General features: G+C 40.8%; 1 protein-coding gene across 8 annotated transcripts in view; it reads right to left on the bottom strand.

Annotated features, from left to right (window-relative positions):
• Positions 1–22,346, bottom strand: part of herc2 (HECT and RLD domain containing E3 ubiquitin protein ligase 2) — a 255,191-nt gene that overhangs the window by 217,466 nt on the left and 15,379 nt on the right. For all 8 annotated transcript variants that reach the window (XM_041199292.1, XM_041199293.1, XM_041199297.1 and 5 more), the window contains exons 2-3: positions 19,813–19,930; positions 11,352–11,489 (exon numbers count right to left, since the gene is read on the bottom strand). In XM_041199292.1, coding sequence (XP_041055226.1) covers positions 11,352–11,489; positions 19,813–19,930 — 256 coding nt within the window. The remainder of the gene's footprint in view (positions 1–11,351; positions 11,490–19,812; positions 19,931–22,346) is intronic.

The following is a 22,346-nucleotide window of genomic DNA, read 5'->3' as shown; positions in this document are numbered from 1 at the left end:
GACAGAGGCACAGACAGAGAAGATAGAGGGGCGGGGGGAAGCAAAATGAAACAGAACAAAAAACAAGACAAAAGCTGGCAGAGCCAAAAGCCGTATAATGAGGAGGGGCACAGTGGGCAAGTTGGGAGGAAGAGTCCCAGCTTGAATAAGAGCAGAAAAATATGCCAAGTTGAATTTGGGGAAGTGAGGAAGAAGAAATAAATTATCAACTGGTAGGTTTAGGGGACAAGTGTCTCCACGAAAAGATGAGGAATTGAATGGCTTCTGGGGAACATGAATCTAAATTGCCTCTACGAAGTTGGGTCAGAATGGGGTCATAAGGTTTGAAATTGGGAGTGTAATTGTTGAGAACTTTTGGGGACTGATGGTCTACATGCTCTGTTCAAAACTGAAATGGCATTTTCTTTTTCTCTATAACATTAACCATCCATCCATTGTGAAACATAAAATTAGTTAAATTGTATCATCTGACATGAAGAAAAATAATGTTTTCCAGTAAAGCATGCCCCCAGACTCCCTGGAAATTCACCACAAATTTGCACCTCCAATGTTTGAAAATCCCCCTTCAGGAGCGAAGCTGGGATACCTGCATCGTAACACAAATCGATTTTGTACTTATAAATCAACTGATTTGGCAATATAGCAAGAATTCTGCCTGGTTTGTTTATTGCTATATAATATGAGTGTCCAAGCTAAGTGTTAGATGCACTATCAGTGCCAGATCTGCTTCAGCATTGCCCTTAACCTATTTGTCATGATTCAGTACTATTGGCCATTTGAAAAAAGATATGGGGACCCATGCAGAGGCTCAGCCCTGGTCCCAAGGACACTCCCATTAGTACATTTCCCACACCTTGCACCACTCCTCAAACTGTGGCTCCCTTTCTCATTAATTCTTTATTCGTTTTCAAGTTTTACTTATGACATGCATTATCTTAAACACATGTAGCAGGTTTACATGCAGGAATTTATCGCAGATTTGGCAGTGAAGCTCCACTGAAGTAAAGAATCTTTACATCTTTAAGTCCATGGATTACTCCCAGTGCCACCCAAGTGAGTACAGAAACACGGAAATAAGACAGATGAATGCGTGGCTGGAAAGATGGTGCAGGAGGGAGGGCTTTAGATTCTTGGCACATTGGGACTGACTCTGGAGGAGATGGGACCTGTACAGGCCAAACAGGTTGCACCTGAACAGAGCTGGAACTGAGTTCCTGGCGGGTTGTTAAGCTAGTGCTGTTGGGGAGGTTCTAAACTAACGAACTAGAAGATAATATCAGAGAGGAATACCCAGGTGCACAGAATATTGGGAAAGATAGATAGCACTAGAATAGGGAATACTAAGTTAATAGGTGGGGTCAGAGTTAAAGAGAAAGTAATAGAGTCTAAATCAGGGTTACTGTGCGTGTTTGTGGCTTCACAGAGTTTGATAAATAAGATTGGTGAATTACAGGCATAGATTGCCATGTGGAAATATGATGTTGTGGCTATAACAGATCTGGCTCAAAGAAGGGCAGGACTGGGTGCTAAATATTCCTGGATACAAGGTGTTCAGGACAGATAAGAAAGGGAGAAAAAGTGGAGGGGTGGCGGTATTGATTAAGGAGAGCATTGCAGTGCTGGAGAAACAGGAAGGGGTTAAGGACAGAATCTATTTCTATAGCTAAGGGACAAAAAAAGGTGTAATTACATTGCTTGGTGTAGTCTATAGGCCATCAATTGGTGGGAAGGATGTGGAGGAACACATTATAGAGGATTACAAATTATAGAGTACTTACAATGGGGGACTTGAATAATCCAAATACGAAAAGGGTCAAAAGTTGTGTGTTCAGGAAAATTTTCTTCAGCAGTATGTCTGCAGTCCAACAAAGGAGGCGGCACTGCTAGACCAGGTGCTTGGGAATAAGGTAGGCCAAATGGACCAAGTGTCAGTAGGAGAACATTTAGGGGACAGTGATCATTGTATCACAAGATTTAGGCTGACCATGAAAAAGGACAATGAACAGTCTGGAGTAAGCAAAATTAAATGAAGCAAAGCCAACTTCAATGGGATGAGAATGGATCTGGGGCGAATAAATTGCAGTCAAAAGATTGGCAGGAAAAATGGTAGCTAATCAATGGACTACCTTCAAAGAAGAGAAAATTCAGGCACAGTCAAGGTATATTTCCTCAAAAGGGAAAGGTAGGGCAAACAAATCCAGAGATCCCTGGATGACAAAGGAGATAAAAATTAAGATAAAGAAGAAAATGTGTGCTTATGACAGGTATCAGATAGAAAATACAATTGAAATCCAAGCTGAATACAGAAGGTTCAGAGGGGAGGTGAAGAAACAAAGAGGGAGTATGAAAAGAGACGGTCAGCTAACATAAAAGGGAACCCCAAAGTCTTCCATAGGCATATAAATAGTAACAGAGTGGTAAAAGGAGGAATAGGGATGATGAGGAACCAGAGAGGGAATTTACACATGGAGACAGAGGGCATAGCTGAGGTACTAAATGAATACTTTGCATCTGTCTTTACCAAAGAAGATGCTACCCTGGCCATGGTAAAAGAGGAGGTCATTCAGACACTTGTAGGGCTTAAATTGAAAAAAAGAGGTGGTATCGGAAAGGTTAACTGTACTTAAAGTTTTTAAGGCACCAGGATTGGATGAGATGCATCCAGGGATACACCAAGAAGTGAGTGTGGAAATTGTGGAAGTACTGGTCATAAATTTTCAGTCTTCCTTAGACTCAAGGGTGGTGCCAGAGGACTAGAGAATTGCAAACATTACACCATTGTTCAAGAAAGGGTGGAAAGATAAGCCTAGCAACTACATGCCAGCCAGCTTAACTTCAGTGGTAGGGAAACTTTCAGAAACAATAATTCAGAGCCAAGTTAATAGTCACATGGACAAATGTGGGTTAATTAAGGAAAGCCAACATGGATTTCATAATGGAAAATCATGTTTAACTAGCTTACTGGAGTTTTTTTTTGAGGAGGTAACAGAGAAAGTTGGTAAGAGTAATGCTGTTGATGTGATGTACAGGGACTTCCAAAAGGCATTTGATACAGTGCCGCACAATAGATTTGTGAACAAAGTTACATCTCATGGAATAAAAGGGGCAGTAACAGCATGGATACAGAACTGGCTGAGTAGCACGAAACAGAGTATTGGTTAATGGTGTTTTTCAGGCTGGAGTAAGGTTTGTAATGGAGTTTCCCAGGGGTCTGAATTGGGACCCTTGCTTTTCCTGATATATAATAATGATCTAGATCTTGAGCCACAGGGCACAATTTCAAAGTTTACAGATGATACAAAACTTGGAAGCTTTTTGAGCTGTAAGGAGGATAGCGGAGGACTTCAAAAAGACAGACAGGTTAGAGGAATGGGCGGTCAACAGCTGGTGAAGTTCAATGCAGAGAAATGTGAAGTAATTCAGTTTGGTAGAAAGAATAGGGAGAGACAGCATAAAATAGGGGTCCAACTCTAAAGAGGATGCAGGAGCAGAGGGAACCGGGTGTATATGTGCATATATCATTGAAGGTGGCAGGACAGGTTGAGAGGGAGGTTAATAAAGCATGCAGTATCTTCGGCTTTATTAATAGGATCATAGGGTAGGATATCAAGGAGGTTATGTTGAACTTGTATAAGTCACTAGTTCAGCCTCAACTGGAGTATTGCATCCAGTTCTGGGTGCCACACTTTAGGAAAGATGTGAAGGCATTGGAGAGAGTGCAGCAAAGATTCACAAGAATGGTTCCTGGGATGAGGAACTTCAATTATGAAGACTGATTGGAGAAGGACCGTTTTACTTTGAAAAAAGAAGGCTAAGAGGAGATTTGATAGAGGTATTCATAATCATGAGGGGTCTGGACAAAGTAGATAGGGAGAAACATTCACAATCATGAAAGGATCCAGGACGAGAGGGCACAGATTTAAAGTAATTAGTAAAAGTAGTAATAGTGATATGCGGTAAAACTTTTTCAAGCAGTGAGTGGTTAGGGTCTGGAATGCTCTGCCCGAGTATCGGGTGGAGGCAGGGTTATTATTTGAAAAGAATGAAATGTGCAGGATCGTGGAAGTGGAGAAGGCAGGAGAACAGATCTAAGTGAGCTGCTCATTCAGAGAGCTCACGCAGACAAAATGGGCCAAATGGCATCCTCCTGCCTCAGAAGGCGGTATCATTGAATATTTTTAAGGCAGAGATAGATAAATTCTTGTTAGGCAAGGGAATCAAAGGTTATCAGGGGTAGATGTGAATGTGGAAATCGAAACACAAGATCATCAGCCATGATCTTATTGAATGGCAGAGCAGGCTCAAGGGGCTGAATGGTCTACTCCTGTTCCTATTTCTTACGTTCTGCACCATACCAATTTTATGATTTTGAGATTCAAAAAGTTCAAGGTTTGTCAGGCAGAATCTACCCCTCCTGAAAGTCTTTTGAGTGTCATTTACAAATCATGTTATCCTATTTGTCCTTTTTCAGTCTAGATATAGTGACTTCTACCTGTCGAGACTAACTACTTGATCTGTAAACAAAAAGTTATTTTCCCAATATTGTACAATACTACTGCGGTCTAGTTTTCACCTATGAATTATAAGCTCCTTTTCTTTTCTATTATATATAGATTACAGAAATACCATTTTATGTTTGTTCTTAAATACTCCTTCTGTTTCTAGATGATTAACATGCTACTGGGCCAGAGTTCAGCTGCCTAATCCTGTGTCAACTTTGTCACATCTGAGCCAAGTCACACCAACTTTCCTGCAATGCAGTTTCCAAGAACTAGCTTATCTGACACTTAACACACAACTTTAAAATTCTTATCTTTGCATTGGAAAATTTTGCTTTGTGAACAGAACACTACAAAACTGTATTTTAACTAAAACTGCATTTCATTTTAAACCTTAACAATTTAAACTTTTATTTTCTGTTCAGTATTTAAAAATAAGCTAAAATATTAATTAATAAAAAAGGAATCAGATTAGCAAAGGGCTGCCTCCAAAAATTACCAGCTGTATTAAACAGTGTAGAAAACATTTTTTCTTTTAACCAGAGTATAACATAGCAAAAAATGTAAGTTTAAGGCCTTCTGTGAGTTTGTACACAGCAAATAACTTGGCAGTGGTACCAAGATGACACCCATCACGTGCCAATGTTCTTTTAGCAGATCTGAGAGCCAGGCTGGTCTTGTGACTCTATTTCAGCTGTGCAACAAACAGCTGCTCCACAGACATGATCAGCCCTGCACTGTGCATCCAGAAGATCTCAATGTTTCCATGGGCTAAGCAGTGACCTTTCCAAACATACTGTTGTCCAGGGTAACCGTATAGCAAAAATCAGTTGGCATCAAACAAAAATAATGTCACATCCCATGCCTGCCTCTCATGAGTTGATTTCCCTCTGGTTAGAGTTGATAATTCTTAGCAGAGGTACAAAATCCAGAGAGGACGCAATCAACATTGCAGATCTTGCCCCTAATAAAGCTCTTTTTCTCTCATGAGCAGCTTTAAGTGTTAGAACAAGTAAATGGAATTTAATCCAGATAAGTGTAAGGTGATGTACTTGGGCAGGACAAACAAGGCACGGGAATACACGATGAAAGGTAGGACCCTGGGAAGTACCAAGGATCAGAGGGACCTTGGTCAATCAATCATGTCCCCCCTCAATCTCCTGTGCTCCAGGGAAAATAACCCCAGTCTATCCAATCTCTCCAGCCCAGGCAACATCCTGGTAATCTTCCTCTGCACTCTCCCCAGTGCAATCACATCCTTCCTATAATGCGGATTCCAGAACTGCACACAGTACTCTAGCTGAGGCCTAACCAGCGTTTTATAGTTCCAGCATAACGTTCCTGCTCTAATATTCTATGTCTCGGCTAATAAAAGCAAGTATCCATATGCCTTCTTAACCACCTTATCTGCCAGTCCCGTTACCTTAAGGGATCGATGAACATGCACACCAAGGTCCCTCTGATCCTCAGTACTTCCCACGGTCCTACCTTTCATCGTGTATTCCCGTGCCTTGTTTGTCCTGCCCAAGTGCATCACCTTATGCTTATCTGGATTAAATTCCATTTACTTGTTCTAATACTTTGTCATTAAAGCGGCTCATGAGAGAAAAAGAGCTTTATAAGGGACAAGATCTGCAATGTTGATTGCGTCCTCTCTGGATTTTGTACCTCTGCTAAGAATTATCAACTCTAACCAGAGGGAAATCAACTCATGAGAGGCTGGCATGGGATGTGACGTTATTATTTTTGTTTAATGCCAACTGATTTTTGCTATATGGTTACCCTGGACAACAGTATGTTTGGAAAGGTCACAGCTTAGCCCATGAAAACATTGAGATCTTCTGGATGCACAGTGCAGGGCTGATCATGTCTGTGGAGCAGCTGCTTGTTGCACAGCTGAAATTGAGTCACAAGATCAGCCTGGCTCTCAGATCTGCTAAAAGAACATTGGCACGTGATGGGTGTCATCTTGGTACCACTGCCAAGTTATCTGCTGTGCACAAACTCACAGAGGGCCTTAAAAACTTAAAATTATGAGGGGCATAGATAGAGTAGACAGGAAGGAACTTTTCCCCTTGGTGGAGGGATCAATAACCAGGGGGCATAGATTTAAGGTGAGGGGCAGGAGGTTTAGAGGGGATGTGAGGAAGAATTTTTTCACCCAGAGGGTGGTGGGAATCTGGAACTCATTGCCTGAAAGAGTGGTAGAAGTAGATACTCCCCTAACACTTAAGCAGTATTTGGATGTGCACTTGCAGTGTCATGGCCTACAAGGCTATGGGCCTAGTAGTGGAAAATGGGATTAGAATAGTTAAATACTTGTTTGACTGGCGCAGACTCAATCGGCCGAAGGGCCTTTTTCTGTGCTGTAGACCTTTGACTCCATGACCCCATACCACCAATATGTCAAGGACAGTAAGTAATGTGTAAATGCAACAGAAGTAGGAGAACATGCTGTTAAAGCTGTCAAAAATGCACATGGGATGCTAGATTTCACGACTAGAGCAAGAGTCAAAATGGAAGAAGCAATGCTAAACTAATACACTGGTTAGGTGGCAGTTATAACACCATTTCCTGGGCGTCTTAAATTAAGGCAGCCATCAAAACCATGGAGAGGACGCAGTCAAGGTTCACTAAAATATCAGGGATGAGGCGTTAGTCACGAGGAGAGATTAAAGAAACTGGAGCTCTTTTCATTTGAGCATTGGTGGTTAAGAGATCTAGTAGAGCTGTTTAAAATTTAGCATTTCTGATAAAAGTGAATCCTACAATCACAGAATGATAGAACATAGAGACGACCAGGTGGCCTGTGCTGGCTTTCTAGTAGAGGTATCCAATTAATCCCACTCCCCACCTCTTTACCCACAGCCATGTAAATTTTTTTACCTTCAAGTATCTATTAAACTCACTTTTGAAAGTTACTATTGAATCTGCTTCCAGCATCCCATCAAGAAGCACATTCCAATTACAACTCGCTCTGAACTCCCAGACTATGTCCTGAAAAACAACTTCTACTTGTCAATGTTGATAAATAGAAGTCATAAATTTAAGATCAATGCTAAGACGATTAAGGGAGGGGTTTGGCCTTTTTTTTTTACCCAGACAGAAGATTGTTAAGATAATTCTCTGGAGTGGGGGACAAAATCATCTATATTAGCTTTTTTAAAAGGGAGATGGTTAAATATTTGAAAAAGAATAATTTAAAGGTATTAGGAAAGGGCAGGCTGAATGCCACAAAATAGGCAGTTGATACAATGACAAATAGTTATCTTCTGCACCGTAAACTCTCATGAAACCAACAAAAAAAACCCAAAAAAACAAGGATGGGGAAAACAAACCGACGACAGTCTAAAACCTCAAATGTCTCCATAAAATTGATATACACAAATCTTGGAAGGTGTCAGGGCAACAATAGCAACAATTTGTATTTATATAGCACACTTAGCATATTAAAATGTCCCAACGCACACAAAATTGTTGTTGAAGCTATTAAAAAATATATGGAATTATACAGAGGCATAGAGTGTAAAAGCAAGGAAGGGATGAAAAAGAACTCGGTGGTTAGGCCTCAGCTGGAGTAGTGTGTCCAATTCTGGGCACCACACTATAGAGAGAGTGTGCGAAGGTTTAACAGAACGGGATTATTGTCCTTAGTGCAAATAAAGTTAACAGGAGATTCAAATAATATCAAAATTATGAGGGGTTTTGATGCAGTAAACAAAGAATGAAAACTTGCATTTTATATAGCACTTTTTACTACCTCATGGAGTCCCAAAGCATTTACAGCTAATGAGTATTTTTGAAGAATAGTCACTGCAAGAAGCAGATAGATAATGTAAAGAGTAACAATGTAAAAAGTAAAAGGAGAAACTGATTCCACCATTAGGAGAGTTGATAACTGAGGAGCACAGATTTACTATAATTGGCAAATATTCCAAGGAGCAGATGAAGAGAAATGTTTTCACATAGCCAGTTATCATAATCTAGAATACACTGCCTAAAAGGATGGTAGAAGCAGGTTCAATAGTAACCTTCAAAAGGGAAACAGATATATACATACAGAAAAAATTTTGCTGTGCTATGGGGGAATAGCAGGGAAGTAAGTGTCTCATTGGATAGCTCTTTCAAACAGTTTGCATAGACTAATGGGCCAAATACCTCCTCCTGTGCTGTATCATTCTTGTAAGAAAATATGAAATTGCTACAGTTGTTTAGGATGGCAAAAAAAAAGTGTGGTACAAAGATAGAACAGAAGCAGGATCGAACAAAATTGAATAAAAGAACAGTGCAGGAAGGTGCAGTTGAGGTAGGTCAGCTATGATTTGTTTGAATGACAGAGCAGGATCATGGGTCTGTTCCTATTTCTCATGTTCTTATGTTCTTACTTAATGGCAATCCATTAAAGATTAAGGTGACCCAGGGGATGTTAGTGCAACAGAAAGCAAGATTTTAATAGACCAGAGAAGTAACTTTCCTGAATCAGAATTCAAACTGCAGAGATGGTGGCAGATTTGGACATGATATTCAATAATGCTGAAGGGAGCCAGTTAGCTCAGTTGACTTGATGGCAAGCATGCGGTTCAGAATAATACCAATTTGCACCGGTTTGATTCCGGTTTCAGCTGAGGTAGACTTGGGAACTCCTCATCCCACCCCCGACAGTGGAAAGCAATGGCAAACTACCACTGAGAAAAAATGCCAAGAAAAATGGCTCAACATGAAACATCAGTAGACAATGAGCCAAGGGCCTGCATTCAGGCAGAGTATTCATGGAATGGAACAGAATTCGATAATGCTAGATTGGGAAGGAAAGAACTATGATCAATTTATGAATTTCTATACAGAAATGTTTACACTTCCAATAGCACCTTCCTCCCTAGACACATCAGAAAAGTTTCAGCCCAGATAAACCACAGATAGCATAACCTAATCTGGATGCTTTTGGATTAGAAAATAACAAGTCATATATCAGATGTAAATGAAACATCCCAAAGCTAAACAGCAGTTCTCAATCATAAAATACAACAGGCAATAAATGATCACACAGACAAGGCTTTTTATAAATTCTAGCAGGATCTAGGATTTAGTAACTTCAAGAAATATCCTTGCTTTGTGTGCCAACTTTAGAATAATTCATAATTTTGTAGAACCATTTCCATAGTCAAAGAAAGGAAGGAACATATCTTTAAAAAGAAGAGGGGTCAAGCATAGTATTAAAGGAAGCAGCCTACAGAGTTAGTGGATGCACTGGTAGTAATCTTCCAAGAATCCTTAGATTCTGGAAAAGTCCCAGAGGATTGGAAAACTGCCAATATAACAACCTTATTCAAAAAGGGAGGGAGACAAAAAGCAGGTAACTATAGGCCAGTTAGCTTAACATCTGTCATTGGGAAAATGTTAGAGTCTATTATAAAGAATATAATAGCAGAACATTTAGAAATGCATAAAATAATCAAGCAGACTCACCATGGGTTCATGAATGGTAAATCATGCCTGACAAATTTATTAGAATTCTTTGAGGTGGTAACAAGCAGGACAGATTAAGGGGAACTAATAGGTGTAATGTACATGGATTTCCAAAAGGTGTTCAATAAGGTACCGCACATAAGGCTACTTAATAAGATAAGAGCCCATGGTATTGGGGGTAGAATATTAGCATGGATAGAGGATTGACTAACTAATAGAAGACAGAGTTAGGATAAGGGGGCATTTTCAGGATGGCAACCTGTAACTAGTGGAGTGCCACAGGGGTCATTGCTGGTGCCACAATTATTTGCAATATATATTAATGACTTGGATGCAGAAAGTGAATGTACTATCGCCAAGTTTGTGGATGACACAAAAATAGGTGGGAAGTGGTGAGGATGACAGAGTCTACAGAGGAATATAGACAGGTTAAGCGAATGGGCAAAAACTTGGCTGATGAAATATAAAGTGGAAAAATGTGAAGTTATGCACTTCGGCAGGAAGAATAGAGGAGCTGAATATTATTTAAATGGAAAAAAACTGCAGAAAACTGCAGCACAGAGGTATTTGGGGGTCCTCGTGCATGAATCACAAAAGCTAGCATACAAGTTCAGCAGGTAATAGGGAAGGCAAATGGAATGTTGGCCTTTATTTCAAAGGGAGTGGAGTATACAAATAGGGAAGTCTTGCTAAACTATACAAGGCACTAATTAGACCATACCTAGATTAATGAACAGTTTTGGTCCCCTTGTCTAAGGAAAGATATACTGGCATTGGAGGCAGTCTAGAGAAGGTGCACTAGGTTGATCCCAGGTATGGAGGGGCTTTCTTATGAGGAGATATTGAGTAAGTTGGGCCTGTACTCATTGGAGTTTATAAGAATGAGAGGCGACCTTTTTGAAACATTTAAGATTCTTAGGAGGCTTGTAAGGGTAGATGCTGAGAGGTAATTTTACCTTGTGGGTCAGTCTACGACCAAAGAACATAACCTCAGAGTAAGGGATCGCCCAATAAGGCAGAGGGGTGGGATTTCTTCTCTCAGAGGGTAGTGAATCCATGGAATTCTTTACCGCAGAGGGCTGTAGAGGCTAAGTCGTTAAGTATATTCAAGTCTGAGATAGACAGATTTTTAATCAGTAAGGGAATTGAGGGTTATGGAGAAAAAGCAGCAAAGTGGAGTTAAGGATTATCAGATCAGCCATGATCGCATTGAATGGCAGAGCAGACGCGATGGGCCGAATGGCCTACTTCTGCTCCTATGTCTTATGGTCCAAAGACAGAAAGCGCTGAAAAAACTCAGCAGGTCTGGCAAAAAAAATGTGTGGAGAGAAACAGGGTTAATGTTTCAAGTCCAATATGTCTTCTTCGAAACAGACTGTTTATTACCTGGCTGCCTGCCCCAAACCCATGACTCAATAATGGATTTGGCTCGATAAGTGGACGTTGGTGTTTCTTCTTCATCCTTTTTCTCTTTGTCATTCTGCTCATCCTTCTTTGACCCAGTCTGACATTCATTATTATCCTCTGGTGGGGGGTGGAGCCGGGGGTAGGGGGAGAGAAATAAAATCACATTTTAAGACTCAAAATATAACTGTAGCTTCATCATATATGATGATGTAATAGAACACGATAGCTTTGTGGATTATAATAAAACACAATAACTAAAACAAGCCAAGGAGCCTTTAGGATAACCATTTAAATTAGAAATGTGTCCACTTGATCTACTCTTCAAAAATGCCATCTTAAAATACAAAATGTATGTGCAGGTAAATTATTCAACAATATCTTGCAATATATAATGCCTCTAAGATGGAAAAACATCTCAGAGCACTTCACAAAAACATGACCAGGCACTGAAATTGATGCAGAGACACCAGAGGAGATATTGGGAGGGATAATTAATCCTCATTCACATCTTCGTATTATCCATGATTTTATGACTAATTCTATTTAAGCCTTCCTCTAGGTAATTACTGATAATCAGCAGTGATCCCAATACAGAACCCTGCGGATCACCAACTGTACTCTGGTTTCTTTAAGAGCCCTGGTTTCTTTAAGAGCCACTTTCACTAACAAATTTTAGCTTCCATGATTCCAGGCAGCTACCCATCCAATCTAAGCAGTATATTACGTTCTCCTGATTTTCCCCCAATAGCTAATAACGCTACAGCATTGAATGTTTTTATAAGGTGAGGGACACAACATCAACCAGACCATCTTCAACCCCACTAGTCTGGTCACTTCCTCAAAGTCATTAGAGATATACAGCACAGAAAAAGGCCCTTCGGCCCATCGAGTCTGTGCCGATCAAACAAGTACCTAACTGTTCTAATCCCATTTTCCACCACTAGGCCCATAGCCTTGTATGCCAGGGCATCGCAAGTGCACATCCAAATACTTCTTAAATGTTATGAGAGTATCTACCTCTACCGCCCTTTCAGGCAATGAGTTCCAGATTCCCACCACCCTCTGGGTGAAAAAAATTCTTCCTCACATCCCCTCTAAACCTCCTGCCCCTTACCTTAAATCTATACCCCCTGGTTATTGATTCCTCCACCAAGGGGGAAAATCTGTGCCCCTCATAATTTTATACACCTCAATCATGACCCCCCTCTGCACCAAGGAAAATAACCCCAGTCTTTCCAATCTCTCCTCATAACTAAAACTCTCCAGCCTAGGCAACATCCTGGTAAATCTCCTCAGTACTCTCTCTAGTGCAATCACGTCCTTCATATAATGTGGATTCCAGAACTGCATGCAATGCTCTAGCTGTGGCCTAACCAGCGTTTTATACAGTTGCAGCATAACCTCTCTGCTCTTATCTTCTATGCCTCGGCAAATAAAGACAAGTATCCCCTTTGCCTTCTTAACCACCTTATCTATCTGTCCCGCTACCTTAAGGGACCGGTGGACATGCACACCAAGGTCCCTCTGATCCTCGGTACTTCCCAGGGTCCTATCATTCATCGTGTATTCCCATGCCTTGTTTGTCCTGCCCAAGTGCATCACCTTACACTTATGTGGGGTGATGCACTTAGGCAGGACAAAGAATGCAGCCAGTTTAGAACAGGGCCTATAATTGCTAAAATCTTATTAGGAATCCAAAATAACTGACAGAAATTAAGTTGTTAATATATCACATTCATTTTCCAACTGCCTCCCCCTTCCAAAGTCAAATACACAAATCTGCAAGTTTCAGGGTCCAATAATGGGGCCAGTAATTCATCTTTAATCAACCTGGATCTTAATTAACTACTGAATATAATGAACCACTGGCTCATATTATGACCTTCGCCACTGCCACAGACACTGTAGGGGAAACGGTATCAAGTATGAGCAATTTTACACACATTAAATCCTAGCTAAAACCATTTTTGAAGTTATTTCATTCACTGGCTATATATTTATCTTCATACTTGTCTCGATAAGTGCAGCCCTTGATTATTCTCTGACTTATTTCAAGTGGAAAAAACAGCTCTTTGTTCTTCTGTCATCTTCACATTTCTAATTCTGACTTAGATTATCCTCAGCTGCTTTTTATACTTGTCCTTACTTTCCTGATATTTAAACTTTTCACACATATACTAATGCTTTTTGAGAGGGAGATTTCCATTATCATGTCCCTATTTAACAGTAACCTATACCCCCTCCCCCGACTCCCTCATTGGGAGTGGCAAACGATTCAACATAAGCCGTTATGCGTGTCAAGTCTCTAAGGAAGTCCTGACACGCACATACTCATGTGGGAGGTTTAAACTTCTGATTGCCAATTTTATGTTGCCCAGTCCTGGAACTCCCTCCCTAACACCACTGTGGGTGTATCTACAACAGATGGACTGCAGCGGTTCAAGAAGGCAGCTCACCAGCAGCTACTCAAGGGAAATTAGGGATAAGCAATGAGGCAACGAGCACTGCTGGCGGAGTGGCATGAGTATTGTCAGGCTTGGGCCAGGAGGGGGTGGTGGAGACAGGGAGAGTTAAAAACTCTGCAAGTCAATAAACTGAAGGCAGACCTTGAGGAGTTGTCTTCAGTTCATGATGATGGGGCATGGCTTTACTTCAGTTAAGCTTCACCACTAAGCCTTCCCAGACTGCTGGACAATGATTCCAAGTTGGAGCTGGGATCAGATGGCCCAAAGGCTCCAGTGTAAAAACGTAAGTGCGCAGTTTAAAATCACAGTCAGCTACGTGCACGCCTACTCTGCCACTGACCAGGAGATCTGGGCCATTGATTTTAAATCAGAGAAGTACAATTGCTTTTCTCTGAATCATGCCTATTACTCTCCAATTACTATCCTGACCAATATCTTCCCACTCAATTATCAACTCCCACTAATTTGCTTCACAAATAAAGTTAAATCCTCTTCTTTGTGACCTCGTGGAACCTTTCAACTAAGCGTCCAATCCATCATTATTAACCATACAGGTTTCAGGGATACCAATTACATTTAAATTCTACTTGGAAGCATATGCCTACAATTCTCTGTAATTGAAACTCATTAAATTTTTGTTACTCAAGTTACTTTGGTTTTCATGATAAAAGTAATTTGAAATTCACTAAAACCTGTTAATGTGAAATTAGCTCACTTACAATCTGACAAAAGCAAAACACTGCAGATGCTGGAAATCAAATAAAACCAGATAATGCAGGGAAACACTCAGCAGATCAAACAGCGACTCTAGAGAGAAAAATGGTGTAAATATTTCAGGTCCAATGACCTTTCATCAGAACTGAGGTCAGGAATACACAGCTTTAGAACAAGTGGAAATTTGGGGCAGTCTTGGGGTGGTGGGGATTGGGAAGGTAGCATGAAAGGAACAAAAGGGCAATGGAGTGGAGCACCTGTTTCTCTTTTTAAAAATCTGAAATGTATTTGCCATATATGATGGTGCCAAGGTGGGAAGTGGGTTGGGAGATTACTTTAAAAGTCAGGAAATGAGTGTAATACAACTAGGATAGATGTGTATTATTTGGGACAAAAACAGAATTACCTGGAAAAACTCAGCAGGTCTGGTAGCATCGGCAGAGAAGAAAAGAGTTGACGTTTCGAGTCCTCTTGACCCTTCAACTGAACTGCTCCAGTTTTGTTGAAGGGTCATGAGGATTCGAAACGTCAACTCTTTTCTTCTCCGCCGATGCTGCCAGACCTGCTGAGTTTTTCCAGGTAATTCTGTTTTTGTTTTGGATTTCCAGCATCCGCAGTTTTTTGTTTTTTATCTCTATTATTTGGGATTTGTTTTGAAATTGGGACAGAACCAGCATGGATTTCTAAGGATTGTGTTTGACTAACTTGCTGGAGTTTTTTGAAGAGGTGACAGAGGGTAGGTGATGGGAAATGCTGTTGGTCTGGTGTACGTGAACTTTCAAAAGGCATTCAATACAGTGCCACACAACAGATTTATGGGAAAAATTATAGCTCATGGAATAGAAGGGACAGTAGCAACATGGATAGAAAATTGGCTGAGAAATAGGAAACAGAGTAATGGCCAATGGATATTTTTCGGGCTGGAGGAAGGTTTGTACTGCAGTTCCCAGGGGCCAGTATTGGGACCCTTGCTTTTCCTGCTATATATTAATGATCTAGATCTTGGTGTGCAGGGGACAATTTCAAAATTTGCGGATGAAACGAAACTTGGAAGTATTGTGAAGAAGATAGTGCAGAACTTCAAAAGGACATAGACAAGTTGGTGGAGTGGGCAGATAGGTGATAGGTGAAGCTCGATGCGGAGAAGTGTGAGGCGACGCATTTTGGTAGGAAGAACATGGAGACAGAGTATAAAATAAGGGGTACAATTCTTAAGGGGATGCAGGAGTAGAGGGATCTGGGTGTATATATGCATGGATCATTGGAGGTGGCAGGAGAGGTAGAGAGAGCATATAATAAACCATACAGTATCCTGGTATTTATTAATAGAGGCATAGAGTACAAGCGCAAGGAGGTTATGCTGAGCTTTTATATGACACTAGTTATAGTCCACAGCTGGACTATTATGTACAGTTCTGGGCACCACACTATAGGAAGGATGTGAGTGTATTGGAGAGAGTGCAGAAAAGGTTTACAAGAATAGTTCCAGGGATGAGAAACTTCAGTTATGAAGATAGATTGGAGAGGTTGGGACTGTTCTCCTTGAAGGGGAGAAGGTTAAGAGGAGATTTGATAGAGGTGTTCAAAATTATGAGGGCACTGGATAAAGTAGATAGGGAGAAACTGCTCTTGCTCATAAAAGGGTCGAGAATGAGAGGGAACAAATTTAAATGATTTGCAAAAGAAGCAAATGTGATGAGAAAATTATTTTTCCACACAGCGAGTGGTTCAAGTCTGGAATGCACTGCCTGGACGTGTGGTGGAGACAGGTTCAACTGAGGCAGTCAAGAGGGCATGGGGTGATTATTTGAATAGAAACAATGTGCATGGGTATAGGGAAAAGGCAGGAGAATGGCACTAAGTCATAATGATCATTTGGAGAGCCAGTGCAGACATGATTGGCTGAATGGCCTCCTTCTGCACCATAACAATTCTATGATTTATACTGGAGCTCCCAGGTATATAGGATTACCGACAAGATGAATTCGCAGTTTCAACAATGTCGTTGTGGGAGGCCATGTTGCTATCAAGTGTTTTTCCACAGGGCCACGGGCAGAAGTCTCAGTCACCTCAGATAACCTGACAACTCCCACTGCCATATTCTAAAGCTAGGTCACAATGGGAGAGTCGCATTATGCTTTACATCCACAAAGTGGAACTTACTCTTCAGTACCAGTGTATATGTACAAAGTAAAAACATGACACCAATATTCCATGCCAGCGCATTTGCCAACAACAGTCTTTTAAGCATATAAAAGAGCCACCTACATGCCTCTTTGTGCTAGCATCATACTGTTAAGGATTGGCACAAGGTCACAAAAATGGACTGCACCCTTTGAATCTGTACTTTTAACCCCATAGACCAGCATTCGTTAGAAAGACCAAGTTTAAAATACAGCAAGTTAAGCAGGTCTGCCCAGCACCTGATCTTAACAAACTAGCTAAGTTCAGACTGATGTTACCACTGGCTGCTTGAGACTTGCATGCCAGTGCAGAGTCATTTGTTTAATACAAAAGCAGATTCACTATCATTAACAAATCACCAACCAACGCCCACTTCCCAAAAAAGGTGCATGATGTGGAAAAGCAAAGATTGAACTGGATTTGTATATTATACAGCTGCCTTACAATTAAATGGCCAATGGCTTACTGTTACAAGTTTAGATCTGATGGGTCTCTCAGTTGCAGTGGTGCTGGTCACATCGGTAAATAGTCTGAGCATCTGATGTGTGTCAGCACTGCTCAATATCTAATTATACAACAGTATAATCTAGAGCAATCAGAACTGGACTTTGTGTCTTTTGCAATCGCAGTTACATTTGCTTCTCCAATCTTTTCAAGGCAAGCCAAGAAACACTTTGAGAATGAGCCGAGATACAAATAATTAAGTTGTTTTATTCTGCCAATAACAAGTGAACATAAGGCATAACAATCACAACACATTTCACCCCCTCAAAAAAAATAATTAACCACACATTCCAACCCTTTTTTTTTTAGGCTGATTTGCTTTTTGGGCATTCCTGTCTCTGTAGGTCCCAGCACCAAGTGCTCTGTGGCACAATCTTTTCTGTCCCAAGGAAAGAGAAGCACAGTGCCTCTGACAAATTCCTGTGCAGGGTTTTGGCATTAGGCCTGACCACCTACCAGCTCTTTTAGGTATATATTCTTTGCAGCTACCTCATGCTGTTCCCACATGAAAAGAACTGGTTTTTGAAAGACCGAGTTAGAATCATAGAATGGTTACAGCGCAAGAGGGAGCCATTTGGTTCACCGTGTCCATACCGGCTCTCTCCACAAGTGACTCAGCTAATCCCACTTCCCAGCCTTTTCCTTGTAGCCCTATATGTTTTCTATTCAGATAATTACCAATTTCCTTTTGAAAGTCATGATTGAATCTGCTTTCACCATACTCTCAGACAGAGCATTCCAGATCCTCATCACTCACTGCATTAAAAAAAATGTTTCCTCATTTGTCCTTCAGTTCTTTAGCTATTCACCTGAATTGGAATCCTCTGATTCTTGACCCATCCACCAATGGAAAGTTTCTCCCCATCTACTCTATCCAGACTCATTTTCACTAGTGTCACTCAGTTTCTGACCACATTACAGCCTTGGTCAAAACTTGGACAAAAGAGCTGAATTCCCGAGGTGAGATGAGAGTGACTGCCCTCGACATCAAGGCAGCACTTGACTAAGTATGGCATCAAGGAGCCAAGCAAAACTGAAGTCAATGGGAACTGGGCGGGGGAAGGATGCTCCACTGGTGATTGTGATGGTTGGAGGTCAATCATATCAGTTCCAAGATATGGCAAGAATTCCTTAGGGTAGTGTCCCAGGCCCAACCATCTTCAGCTGTTTCATCAATGACCTATCCTCCATCATAAGGTCAGAAGTGAGGATGTTCGCTGATGACTGTGCAATGTTCAGAACTATTCGTGACTCCTCAGATACTGAAGCAGTCCATGTCCAAATGCAGCAAGACCTGGACAACATTCAGGCTTGGGCTGATAAGTAGCAAGTAACATTTACATCAGACAAGTGTCAGGCAATGACCATGTCCAACAAGAGAGAATCTAACCATCTCCTTTGACATTCAATGGCATTATCATCGCTGAATCCCCCACCATCAATATCCTGGGAGTTACCATTGAGCAGAAACTGAATGGGCAAACCATATAAATTCTGTGGTGACATTGGCAGGTCAGAGGCTGGGAATTCTGCAGTGAGTAACTCACCTCCTGACTCCCCAATGCCTGTCCACCATCTACAAGGCACAAGTCAGGAGTGTGATGGGATGTCCTCCACTTGCCTGGATGAGCGCAGCTCCAATAACACTTAAGAAGCTCGACCATCCAAGTCAAAGCAGCCGCTTGATTGACGCCTCATCCACCGCCTTAAACATTCACTCCCTCCACCACCGATGCACAATGGCAGCAATGTGTACTATCTACAAGATGCATTGCAGCAACTCACCAAGGCTTCTTCGACAGCACCTTCCAAGACTGCAACTTCTACCACCTAGAAGGACAAGGACAGCAGATGCTTTGGAACACCACCGCCTGCAAATTCCGCCCAAGCCACACACCATTCTGACATGGAGCTATATTGCCATTCCTTCACTGTTGCTGGGTCAAAATCCTGGGACTCCCTTCCTAACAGCTCTGTGGGTGTACCTGCACCACATGGACTGCAGCAGTTCAAGGCAGCGGCTTACCACCACCTTCTCAAGGGCAATTAGTGATGGGCAATAAATGCTGGTCTAGCCAGTGAAACCCATATCCTGTGAACGAATAGATTTTAAAAAAAAATTGAACACTTTATCAAATCTCTTCTCAACCTTCTCCTTTCCAAAGGGAACAAGCCCAGCTTCTCCAATCTATGTAACTGAAGTCTCTCATCCCTGTAATCATTCTCATAACTCTTTTCTGCATCAACTCTAATGCCTCATATCCTTCCAAAAGTATGGTGCCCAGAATTGGACACAATACTCCAGTTGAGGCTGAACCGGTGTTTATAAAAGGTTCACCATAACTTCCTTGCTCTTATAATCAATGTCCCTATATATGGAGTCCAGGGTCCTGCACACTTTCTGAACATGCTCTGCCCCGTTCAATGATTTGTGCACTTTTCCCCTCGGTCCCTCTACTCCTGCACACCGTTCCAAAATCCTATCCATGGAGGGGGAAAAAACTGAAGATCAAGAAACATGACACAATAGTCATTTGAGGAATATTAGTTTTACACTGCATTTAAATTCTTACCTTTCGATGTTAATGAGTCATTAAGATTTTGCATTGCTTCAGGACCAGCATAAACGATTTCACCATCTTTGACCATTTCATTCCAAAGTCCACAGAGTCCATCTCGAGTGAAGGCAAGCTAAGATGAAAGCAAAATAGAATGATGACTCGGTGATAACTTCACATTTTAATAGTTTGAAATCCCTCAATTTCAGAACTGAAGGCAGAAGAGTCCGCAGTTAAAAATGACCCAAAAATGAATTTTCTTGCTTTATCCCTTTTCTTCTAAAATGAAACTAATCTCCAGGGCCCATTGTATTAGTAATATGTGCATTTTTTTTAAATTTGAAAGATTCTGCGTGGAAAGTGTTATGGCTGTGGGGAACAGGAAAGAGTACTGTTGCATCTGCCCCTCTAAACTGATGTAATCTTACTACAACAATTAGGTCATTCCCTCTCCCCACCAAAAATACAAACTATAATAACCCCACATGAAATTATGCTCACTTAAATCCCGAAAGTTAAATTTTTTTCCTGACAGACTTATCCTTTGAATGAATGGTCAGAAACTATGGAACATCTGGCAATGGATGCCATGTATTGTGCTGATACTGCAATCACTTGGCACACATTAAACACCCAAACTCAGCAGTGCTACCACAACACTGAATGACCAGTGGCAGGCAACTTGACCGACAATTGATTGTATAGTTTGAAGGAATTTTTAGAGTGGCAGATTTTTATTGAATTTAAATATAGATCCATTATAGGTCTTCATTTTTGTTGCCACAACTGACATGAGCTCAACTCAGCACAGACCAGGAATTTTGGGCCAGTGGGAAACCTCACTGAGTGGGTGATGGGCTCACTCTGCCAACCTGCTGAAAGCAGTCACATACAGATTGCCCCAACTTACCAAAAAGGTGAAAGAACCTGTATTTAAACTAATACGAACACAAATGTCATCTGCCAAAATGTAAATAAAAGAACTGGAATGAAACTGAATAACGGGATAAGGCAGAAGCAACTAAGCACCATTTTATGCTGAAAACATGTGAATCAAAGTACTGAATAAATAAAACCAACTGCCTGCTCCTTCGAACAGACAATTTACTCCTTGTGCTGTTCAGTTAATTTCATCATCTATAACCTTCAGTCTCATTCTTCGATATATAAAGCTCTTTTCTTTAAATAAACAGGAACTTTGAAACAACATGAAACATCCTCAAGAGCTAATACCAGACATATAGTTAGTGTTGGAAAGAAACAAATTCTTTCTAATCCGTAGTTTTATTTGGAGCTCAAGGACTCTCTAATTATGGAATCGCTCTAAAGTTATCTTGTTTTTAAATATTTGAACATGTTCTCTTCCATTCATTTTTCCTGCAACATTTTAATTGGGCGTAATCATTGCTGCTCTCTGCTGAGCTATTTTCTATACACTGTGCTTTGGAATATTGCCTACAGTTTTAGGCACCCCACTTTCAAAATAGTTTGAATTGATCTTGGGACTCCAACTCTGGTGATCCAATGATAGAAGCCTTTCATGCTGCAACTCAAGAGGAGAGACCTTTTCCCCCTTCCATCAAGACAATTCTCTTTTTTATAGCTATTTCCTCTTAAAGGCACCTAGAAAGTTCATGATTCACGGTGTTTTACTGTTTTGAAGAAAACAATCCAGTTATCTGCTGAACATTCTTATAATAGCTTTCCTGGTTCTCCAGTGCTATTAGACCTTATCCATCATAGGGCAAGAGTGGGAAAGAAAGCTTTACAAGCAGCAAGTCCTGGTACACATTTGCAGTGCATTAAGCGCCCATAAACTCCAAAATATGGTGGCATTCCTTAGGATCTAAAGAGAGGTCTTAATTATCTAGATTCTAGGGTTTGTACAGCACTGACCATTTCTATATAACGTATTCCAGGAGTTGGTCTGCTTTTTAATTGAGCCCTACCATTCAGTGAAGTTAATGAAAGCTCTGGGAAACACTATGACTTGCAGCTCCAGGCTTCTCAAAGAGTAACTCACTTCTGACAGAGAATGTTGCAAGCATTTTAAACACAAAGGCAAATAATCAAATTGAATTGTTTTCCTATGAATGAATTATTTTCTCTCTTTATAATCAAAAAACTCTACTTTTAAGCCTATGCTTTCTTGTTAAACTGAGAAACAAAGTGGAAAATTTTGAAAAGATGTTTGAAGTGTTCTCCTCAGTTTCCTTTCTATAATTTGCAATTGGTAGCTATTTGCTAACTGCAATCTTTGACACACAGCATTTGAAATCCTTGATTGGTTGTTATCATTCTAGTTTATGACTCGGTCATCCATACACTACTTACTGCCTCAGTTGTAATTTGTTGTTTCACAAACGTGACATTTGAGTCAATCAGAAGGTGAATGTATACATATTTTGCACTTCAAGTGCGATGCATGCAATAGGCACAGTGAAAGCAACAGACAGGCAGACCTGTTATAATGGCCCTCTGAAGAACATCACATCCATTAATCATCTTTTACCTACTACCAAGATGATTCATAACACAGCTCACTAATC

This window comes from Carcharodon carcharias, chromosome 11 (assembly GCF_017639515.1).
Source record: "Carcharodon carcharias isolate sCarCar2 chromosome 11, sCarCar2.pri, whole genome shotgun sequence".
Classification (NCBI taxonomy): Eukaryota; Metazoa; Chordata; class Chondrichthyes; order Lamniformes; family Lamnidae; genus Carcharodon; species Carcharodon carcharias.
This window is presented reverse-complemented; position numbering and strand designations above follow the sequence as displayed.